At 39.7% G+C, this 10,677-nt stretch overlaps 1 protein-coding gene across 1 annotated transcript in view; it reads left to right on the top strand.

Moving 5' to 3' along the window:
- Positions 1-10,677, top strand: part of NEK10 (NIMA related kinase 10) — a 189,868-nt gene that overhangs the window by 30,209 nt on the left and 148,982 nt on the right. The window contains exons 11-14 of the mRNA XM_006022187.2: positions 1,912-1,998; positions 4,944-5,168; positions 7,482-7,621; positions 9,031-9,092. Coding sequence (XP_006022249.1) covers positions 1,912-1,998; positions 4,944-5,168; positions 7,482-7,621; positions 9,031-9,092 — 514 coding nt within the window. The remainder of the gene's footprint in view (positions 1-1,911; positions 1,999-4,943; positions 5,169-7,481; positions 7,622-9,030; positions 9,093-10,677) is intronic.

Genomic DNA, 10,677 nt, shown 5'->3' with positions numbered 1-10,677 from the left:
TCTTTCCCAAAACAGATTTGAAGTCCCTTTCTGCTTTTGTTCTTCTCTGATAATATATTCTTAGTTTTCACTATTTTACTAAATATGTGCATATCATAAAATAAAAATCTGCCTGTAGCATAACAAATTCAGTTCTGTATTTATCTGTTTTCTGTATGTTAAAATAATACTTCAGTATAATGGTTGTTCTTCACTAACATCATATTGTTGCATTTCTAGTATGGATAAATAGAAAAAAGAGAAAATACAGCATTTTCAATCTCCAATTCTAATAATTGTATTGAACAAAAATAACTTGTTCTGTGTTATTTTGTTATGGACTTCCAACCTTGGAGAAAAAGTTTACACTTCAAATAAAGTAAAACAGAGGACAGAGTTGATCCAGTAAATTGAAATAAAATAGGGATTTCCTTAGAGAGGCTTCTTCATAATCCCCTGTCTATCAAAATGGAGGCTGTTTGAAAATTTTTTTTGATTTCATTTTAGCTTTATTTCTTAAAATCATTATTAACTAGAATCATAATACATATGTAGTTTGGTCTTCCATACATCAGATAACATTCTTTTGCTTATATATGTTTAACCTGATAGTAAATGATTATTCCTTTTCAGTTGCCTTTGTATAAATCACTTCTGCAAATACCATTTTTTCCTGCCTCAAAGTAACACACAGTGGGCGTGTCTACACTTGTGCTTTAATGCACAGCAGGCTATTTTACTGTACATTAAAGGGTCATGTAAAAACTGTGTGCATTCATTACTGCACATTAAGGCAGCCTAATGTGCATTTCTTTAGTGCACATTGGAGGTCTTAAATTTAATGTGCATTAGAAAAAGTGCCTTAATGCATGTGTAGATGTGACCAGCTTCTCTGTCTACCTGCATGTAGACAGGAAAATACTTCTACTAAATCCCTACGAGTGAACAGAGAGCCAAATGTATAATCTCTGCTTTTTTTTTAAATCTCTGATTTTTCTTTAGTAGCTTTCCAAAAGGGCTTTTATTTTTGTCAGCATATTTAGTTGACTTTTAGCTAACTCCATTTCTTTAATACTATTTTCTTTTCTTTCTATGGGGTAATTTAAGCTCTCTATCCTTTTAGTGCTCTTTTCAATGTATCAGCATCAAAAACCTTAATTATATGTGAAGAGATATAATTATATGTTTATAATAAAATTATAAATGTTATATATGATGAATAAATATTGTACTTATTCTAAAGAAGGCACTTTGTTTCAGGAAAGTGGTTGAGTAGGTATTGAATTTTAAGCATTGAATATATTTAAGCGTTGCTCTTGGTGGTGGTGCTTTCTTGTGCTGTGGCATAGGTGATGACAAACATTTAGGACCAATTCTTTAAGGGATTTTGGTGCTTAAATTCCATTTATTTAATTTCTTTTAAAAATGTGGGCCTGAATGGTAAAAACTTAGCTGATTGTGCTGTGCTGTAAATTGAATTATTCACTTGCAAACTGTGAGTTCCATTGCTTAGCTAAACTCCATATATTAATTTTATTTCTCTGTCCAAATATAATCTCAGAAAATAAAATATATAAACAAACATTGGCAAAATATAAACTACTCAGTTTTCAGCTAAAGACCCTCACTTTTTAGTTTTTTTAAAAGTATTTTTGTGAGCACATTTCAATCTTTAACCTTTCCCCATTCACCATGTTAGTTTTATGAAATTCATGCTATAGAAATTAAGAAGTAATTAATTGTTGAAATGTCAATACTGACAAACGTGTATACATGTATTTTTTAACTTTCATATACAATGTGACATATTACTGAAAGTGTAACTGGCCAAAGCAATGGTGGGGGGGGTATAAGGGGAGGAGGTTAAGAAAAAATAAATTTATCTCATATCATTTTCATTTATATAAATATCTAAGAATTTTCCATTTGTAGTCCAGAATGTAGGGAGAAGATAAGTGAGCTCACCATTGTTGAAAACTTGTTGGTGATATTACATGAATATGACTTGCTTTCTAAAAGGTAAGCATTAGTTTATAGATTAATTGTGTTAAGTACCTTTTTGCTTTAAAATGTATTTTGATTTACAGAAATATTGCACATATTTAGTTTGATTCACATGCTGTTTTAAAAGAGTTCAGTTAAGTTTTGAGAACTACAGTATTTTAAATCCAGTATCGATGTTACAAAATGTTCTCTAGTAGTTATCTACTACTTGTCTTCCTTCCCATTGACAGCCTACCATGCCATGCACATGGCTGCAAAATGCTGCCCTAAAGGGACAGCTGTGGTTTCCTTGCTACTATCTCACCACTCAAAGTGGGGTTATGAGTATGCTGCTGGAGAGTACGTGCTGAACTCTGATTTTTGTCTGGAGGGCTGTTATACGGTAAAACTGTTTCAATTTATACCAGAGGTTAGTTCAGATTCTTATAGGCCTTGGGGCAGGGGAGCCCAAAGGCAACCTAACTCTTTTCAAAGTCATGTCAGCTTAATTGAACATGCTGAGTAGGCCTGAAATAAACTGAAGGGAAAGTGGCTACCGCGTACATTGTAATAAACCACCCAGGGGAAAAAATGCCTTCAAACAGGACTGCATTCCAATTAACATGCAGTATTATACATTTTAAAACAGGTTTTATTGCTTGTTTCACTTACGGTTAAGGACAAGAAAATGAAGCATTAGAAAGATAAAATCAAATCTTTTAGCAGATTAAAAATGGTCTGGTCAAAAGGTTTAATACAAAAGCATTTTGTTTAGTGACTACAGGCCAAATATGTTAGCAGAAAATGATGGATTCTTATGAGAATCTTGTCTCGTGGTATTTCTGACCAATATGGTAAACACAGAATTAAAAAATGATCGGAAAGGATCTAAACTTCTGACTCCTTATTCTGCCACCACCTATAAATATTATGAAGTCCATCCAATCCACTAACAGCAAAGAAGGGGTTAAGAAAAATGATGGTACTCTGTAAGAGTTAATCTGAAAAATTACTGTCTATGGAGCCAGAGTGATAATAATTCAAAGGGCTGCTGCTGCTAAAAGTTAAGCTAAAGGACATGGCCAATTTAATGCCCTTTTTTGCTGCATCTTGTCTAGTGACAAATGCTCTGGAGCATGAACTGCTCCAGGCTAAGTGCCCTATAGTAACATACGTGGAGCTTTCAAGGAAGTTGGGATGTACACCTTTTTCCAGTCATTTTGGGGAATTCAAAGTTCCTCTGTGCTCCGATTTTTAATAGGCAATATTCTTTCTTTCCCATCCTTGCATACTATTTCTGGATGCATTCTTTTTCTGAAATATTTTACCCTGCAGCTTTTCTGGATTGAGCATATAGTCTAGGTGAGAAAAGAAAACCAAACATTGAGTTTCTTATTGTAGGGCTGGGACTCCAATTGTATTGAACTCAAAGGGCCTCTGATTGTGTTTGTACTGCACCTGATAGTACACATACAGGAGAGTGGCACAGACTTTTTATCTTTATAAATTTATATAATGTAAATCTGTACTTAAGTTAATGTAATTACTTTAATTATATCGTCAATTACCTAATAGTACATAACTTACAGCAACAGCATTTAACTCCTTCTGAACCAAGCAGTAAGCCTAACTATGATCTAAACTGTCCTCTCTAATTAAGAGGAGAAAATATGGATGGAATCCAGTGTTTGATATGACCATGTATATTTGCTCACAGTTGCAAGGTAGGTCTGTGCGAAGCGGCTAGTCTTCGCTTCAGATTCATCTGATTCAGGGAACAGTGATTTGATTCGGTGACTCAGATCACTGTCCCAAATCTATTCAGCTGAATCTGATTTGGAGCTTTGGCTGCAGTCGAATCTGCGCCATCCCCCACCCACTCTCAATGGCTGCCCTGCCCACTCTCCCAGCTCCCGGCTCTTTTAAAAAAAAAAAAAAAGAGCCCCACGCTCACCGGATGCTGCCAGGTGGTGGGGCAATCCCTGGTGCTCCCCACTGCCCTGCGCTGCGTGGGGGGCTCTGCCACGAGCCCCCAGAAGCACTGAGGCTGCTGCAGTAGCCGGTGAGTCCAGCCTTTATTTATTTATTTTTTTTTTTAAAGGGCCGGGAGCTGAGGCTAGGTGAGGCAGCCATGAGGGGTGCTGGGACAGCAGGCAGGGAGTGCTCAGGGGATCTGGGGGAGCAGGCAGGGGATGGGACCTGGCAGGGGCCCCCCATGGTCCCCTCCCCTCTCCTCCAGCCCCCGTCCTCCACTCTCTATTTACCAGCATGGAATCCAGGTCCAGCTCCCTGCTGCAGCAAGCAGGGGATGCCCAAATCACTGAAGCTGTCTGAATCTTTCCCAAATCGATTCAGAGAGCTTCAAATCAATTTGGACCTTTTAATTGGTTTCCTGATTCGATTCGGATTTGGAGATTTGACCACTGAATCAGGCTGAATCTCCTCCAAATTGAATCAGTACCCGAAGCTTCACACAGCCCTATTACAAGGATCTTTTACAGGCATCACTATACCTGTAAGATTTTGTTTGTTTTTGTTCTCTCTCTTTCTCAGCTTTCTCTCAGGGCTTTATTCCTGTATTTCCTCTGCTGTGTCCTTAGTTGTTTTGCTCCTGCCTTTCTGGTGTTTTTTTCTGCTTCTCTCAAATGCAGTCTTATGCAAACAATTTCCTACTGAGTCCACAGGAAACCCCTCTGCCCATATGGCATAACTTCTGCTCAACCTTACCATGCTGGTCTGTGTTTGGGCAGTTGTCTCTATTTCACCTGTTATAATCATTTAACTGTTCCCTCATTTAGCCTGAAAGGGACTTCAGCTGCTAGGCCTACCAGCTTCAGAGGGGTTTATTATAGGTTGCTTGGACACCTTTGTATATACAGTAGCTCCTAGTTACTACAGTGTAATAGTGACTGCAATAACAATTATGTGGTGAGCGCAAATGAATGATGGCGGTTTATAATTTCTTGCTGATATGTTTTCAGGTTGACTGCTGAATTACTACGTCTCCTCTGTGCAGAGTCACAACTCAAAGAGCAAGTGAAAATGTATGAAGGAGTTCCCATCCTGCTCAGTTTGCTACATTCAGATCACCTCAAGCTTCTGTGGAGTGTAGTTTGGATTTTGGTACAGGTTTGTGAAGACCCTGAGATTTGTGTGGAAATCAGGATTTGGGGAGGAATCAAGCAACTCCTTCATATTTTGGAGGGGTAGGTCTTCAGTTTTTAGGACCAGTAACAATTACCAATGACTTCATATCATAATCGAATATGATTACATAGCCATTTGGCCATTGTGCCTATCTAGCCTTGAGTAGGAGCTTCCAAGCTTCTCAGGATCAGGTGGTCCTACCTCAGTTGGGACCTGCCTGGGGCACCTGTTCCAGCTATATGTCACGTCCCAAGGAAGCTCCTGATACTCTCCCACCATGTCTTGGTCTTCTAGTGTGGGAGGTTTCCTTCTAGTTGGGCTTTGCTTGGAGGTGCCATCAGCGGATGGTCTTGGGGCTCCACCTCCCCTACACCCCTTCCATACGCCAACCAGATGGACTTGACCATGGGGTAGATGTTCCCGAATCTCCCTGGCATTGGCCTTTATGACGTCACCCCACTCTGGTCTCACAATGTAATCTCGTCCTGCCCGCTGGTTCTGGTTGCGGACTGGCTTACTAGACATGAGCTGCTTCGGTCAAACTTGACTTGTCAGATCCTTACTGGACCGAGAGGCTCACTCTCCCTCTCTGTAGTTATGTCCCTTCCAGCCTAGCCAACTAGGGCTGCGTGTGTTACTTCCCAAGGGCCTCTACTCTCTCAGTCCCGTACCTACCCCATGGGTCTATGTTCTGGCCTGAGGGCAACAACAATTTATAGCTGAATCTAAACAAACTGAAAAGGGATGGGGAGGTAGTGTTCTCCCCTCCTGACTTGCACGTCCTGCGTGTGCATCACTGGCTATTCCCTCGGCATCCCCTCCACATCCAACGCTGGGCACTGATCCTTTGACATGTAAGCTCCCCTTCAGGACTCCCTTCTGGGTCCCTGCTCAGAACCATTGCTAGCCGTACCAGCTGGGAGCTCCCAGCTGCTTCACAGATGGTGCTCTTCTCCCTCTCCCCGGCAGCCAGCTTTTAAATCTCCTGCATGGTTCTGCCGGCTGATGTCACTGCCCCGCACTGGCTCCAGCCACACAAATAAGCTGCTGATGGAGTGCGTGGGCAGTTTCTCTCCTGGCTACCAGTTCTCTGCCATCATTCCTGTGGTCAGTAAGCTTTTTTTCATTCTGGGGTTTTTGGGCTTGTTTCCTCGAGGCCGGAGGGTTTTCTCACTGTGGTCCTTGCCCCAGAAAAGGGGTTTCCACCCCTTTGAACTTGTTGCTCTGTGACAGCCATTTATCATTTAATAAAATAGTCTTCTTCTGCTCTTGCAGGTATTGGTATACCTAACATTCTGTAGGAAGTAAAAGAAATTGAGAGAAATTAGTTCAAGTCTTGGTGATTAAGAAGTGATTTTTTTGTTTAGATATATGCCATACTTTTTAACTAATATGTTTTGTCCATTTTACTAAAAATATATAAAATATCTGTAGTTAAATGTCCAGAGAGTTCCTATGTTGATTAGACAGGTAGGAAGGGACATTATTTGTGTTTTTTACGGTGTCTTAAACTTTTAGTCTAGTGATGAGGGGTACAGAATTTTTAGGTGCTTAATTTAAGCCAATTTAAGAGGGGCCTTATTTTCCTAAAAAATCTGAGTAGTCTACTCACTGGAATTCAGACACCTTTTAAAATATCTGTATTTGGGCACCCCAAATCTCTTCTTGCTTTAGATTACAGTGTATGCTGTATCTCTCAATATCTTGGGGTGAAATTACACGTTAAATTTAGACCATATTAAGGGCACTTAAAACACAAGTGTCTGCACATTAAAGTTTGCTAATTTGTGCTAAGTACCCTCTGAGCATCTCAAATGTATGCTACTTCAGGCAAGGGTTAACTGTGGGCCATCCTATCTAACTCATGGTAGGTCTGCTCCACAGAGATGAAATGAGTCCTTCAGCATTGCAGGATGAAATGTTCACAGTCTCCCTCCCCACAAGATCCAGGATAGAGCTCCTAGTCACACCCCTGATCCACAAGCTCTGTAGTGGCAAGTCAGAGTTATGCAAGTAACAAATGGTGTTACGCCTTAATGTGAGGCTGCCTACAGGAAGAACATTCTAATGTTAACACTGCTTAACATCCCATGCATTTAGTATGGTTTAAGTATAACATGTAATTGCACCCTTGTTTAAATCTGCAACACTACTGAAATACTTACCTGAAATGATGGAAATGCACTTTATGGTTTATGAATCATATATATTCTTTTAATAAAATGTGTAACTGCTTTGGTATAGTTTTTGTGGAGTATCTATCTATCTAGTCAGAATAGAAACAGAAATACAAGTATAGGCAAATTTCAGAGACAGTCAATAAAGGTAATTATTAAATCTTTTTGCCCATTATATTTTCATTTTTTTTCCAGAGATAGAAATCTAGTTTCTGACCGTTCTTCCATTGGAAGTTTATCTAGTGCAAATGCAGCAGGGAGAATCCAACAGCTTCATTTATCAGAAGATCTGAGTCCTCAAGAAATACAAGAAAATACTTTCTCCCTTCAAGCAGGTATGCATTCTGCTGTTCTAATTATAAATCCATTACGTCTCCGAAAGAACCATAAGAATCACACTTAACTTGTACCCAAGGTTGACTTATATTTGCACCCCTACTGTCCTAGCTTTTGTATTTACAGCATTTTTGCATACATTAAAAATACCAATTCAGAAATATTTTCAGTGCAATTTTTATTAGACTTGATTCTCTTGCGAATCTGAAGATTTGAGGATGATTCAGAGAATCAGCAATTCAGCCATAGACACAGCTTTAAATATTTTTTCTATATACGTCAAGGTACCAAGTGCGGCTTGTGAATGCCGTGATGGTGGGGCGAATGGAGCATCCCAAAGGAGTGCGGAGGGCCCCCTGTGTGCTCGGCGGTGAACCTGGAAGTGGATCCCAGGAGGCACCAGACCCAGGAGGCACCAGTTGCTTAGCTGGAGGGACACTGGGGACCCCCCCACGTGCTCCCTGTCAAACCCGGAAGTGAACCGGAAGTGCTTCTGGTCCACTTCTAGGTCTGCTGCCAAGTGCGCTGCAGAGGCCCCTGTGCTCCTGTGGGACACTCCGTGCACCCCACCATCTCAGCATTCATGAGCCATCTGGTACCTAGAGGTATGTAGAAAAAGCATTTAAAGCTGTGTCTATATCTGAATCCCTGAATCTTTCTGAATCAATTCAGAGGGTTCCGATTCCATTCGGAGAGATTAAAGAGTCTCTTAATTCAGTTCAGATTTGGAGATTCAGCCGCTGAATCGGGCCAAATCTCTGCTGAATTGAATCGGAGACCAAAGCTTCGCATGGCCCTGGTAGGTAAGAGCTTTATATTGATTGATCCTCAGGAGCTGTATGTAAAAAACCCCCAAAAAACAAAACCTGAAGGCTTACCCCTCTAAAATATATAGAGGGGTATATATATTGATCAATATAACTTTAGAGGGGTAGGTTTTCAGTTTTTTGTGTGCGTGTGTGATATCTGTATATATATATATGTAGAATAGATACATCTCCCTTCAGCTCTAACAATAGCTCATCTACTGTTACTGTTCTAAAGTTTGTTTTTTTAGCTCAAGGTTATTTTTATTTAGTTATTACCTGTTTACTCTAAATCAAAGTTTTAGTATGTTAGGTCACTCATAAAATGGTTGGGCTGGAGATGTTCTATTAGAAATCTTCTAAATTTATTATTGCTCTAAAAGGCCTTGCCATGAGAGGCTAAGTGAGCCATATCACTGGTGAATTAATTACAGCAGCTTCCTATAACAGCCCTCAGGCAAGTCAGTTGGAATTAGGCACCTAACCTGCTTAGGCACTTTTGTGGTTTCTACTAGGTTATCAATTTACCTGTCTGCATTTTTAACCACATAAGTATTTATGTGAATCTAGCCCTGAATATTTCTGATTTTTTTTTATTCTAGCTTGTTGTGCTGCAATTACTGAACTAGTACTCAATGATACTAATGCTCACCAAGTAGTACAGGTAGGAAGATTTTATTCAGTTAAGTGAGGCATTATAATATATAATGTTGTATTTGTTTACTAATGGCTTATTGTGCATTGTTACAAATGACTTACCAATCTTTCTCATGTTTGGTCAGCACTTTTATACAAAGATGCAAACAGCTTATTTGTAGACTTCTAACTTATTACCATAAAATTTATTTTTAATTGGATATCTTAAAAATTGGTTGGGTAATATAGCCAATAATGCATGTGTTAGTCATAGGACATAAATAGTGTTATTGAGCTATGGCTTTTTTGGGCTTAACAACTGTTAACTCGAATATCTAGTGCCACCTTTTTGCCATTTTCAGAACTGACAATAAAACTAATCAGAGAATTGCTTGACAAATATTAATTCAGAAGCTGATATACGCTCTGGTATTTCATCTCTGAAGAGGTAGTTTTGACTTAAATATTTAAACAAGTAATTCTTTTAATCGCTCATCATTTATGCTTCTAAAATGGTTTTAATAAGTGGATTATTTCTAAGGATTCCATTAATAGTTCAGTATGTCTTATTTATGTAAGCAAGTTCAGAAGTTAACACCAATTAAAAAATTCAGAGACTACTGGGCAGTCCCATCTATTATATACTAAATTTTAAATAAAATCAATTAAAAGTATGCGAGGGAAATCCACTTTAAACCCAATGTATCCATTTTGAATCCAAGACAGTGTCCTAAAGAGGACAGAGAAAAGGTGGATAAGGTGGCTGGCACTGGGAATGGCAGAGAATCCCGGGGGGGGGGCTGGGACCAAAAAACTCCTTGGGTAGATGAAGCACTAATTTTGTTGAAATCATACAGATTTAGGGAATGCCTTTTTTCATCTGAACCACATTGTAGTGGATTGTCCCTCCTTTAGCCTGACCCATGAGCCAGCCTCCCCATAAAGGCCCATCAGCTCATAGTTCCAGTTGCCAGTACATTTATTTTACATATGGAAATCTTGTCCCTACAGCAAACAAAACAAGCAGCAACATAAGCAAACATGCCAATAACAAACAAAAGTCAACCTCTGGTCTTTTCTCAGATTGAGAGAGAGAGAGGCAACCCAGGCTCTGTACTTCTCCCTCAGTATACCAGCCTCCTCTCTTTCTCTCCCTTTTACGCTACTTGGGAGCTTTTAACTTCTCTTAGGGCCAGCCAGTCATCCCTGTCAGCTGCCAAAAGGCTATAGGCAGGTAGACTATTCCCTCAAACCCCCTGCAGCTGGACTCCAGCCCCTGAGCCATGCGCCTTGTTACACATTCCGTCTTTCAAGAGTGGAACCTAGGATACGCTCTTCCAATTTTTTTTAATTCCCTCTCCTTGCTTCTCAGGAGAAAAAGTCTGAATTTGCATGTACAGACCCAGGGCAATTGTGTATTAAAAAAACCCCAAAAGTGGCAGGGACAGGTACCACTTTGTCAACTGGGGGTTATCCTCCCATGTAGCATTAAGCCATGTTAAAGGGGCACGGTCAGTGACAAAATAAACAGGCCCCTAGGAGGTAGTAGCGGAAGGCCTCAGCTGCCCACTTAATAGCTAGATACTCCTTTTGTATCATGGCATACTTCTGTT

The sequence above is a fragment of the Alligator sinensis genome, unplaced genomic scaffold (genome assembly GCF_000455745.1).
Source record: "Alligator sinensis unplaced genomic scaffold, ASM45574v1 scaffold181_1, whole genome shotgun sequence".
NCBI classification, from domain to species: Eukaryota; Metazoa; Chordata; order Crocodylia; family Alligatoridae; genus Alligator; species Alligator sinensis.
Note: the sequence above shows the minus strand (reverse complement) of the source record. Positions and strands in the feature narration are given on the sequence as shown.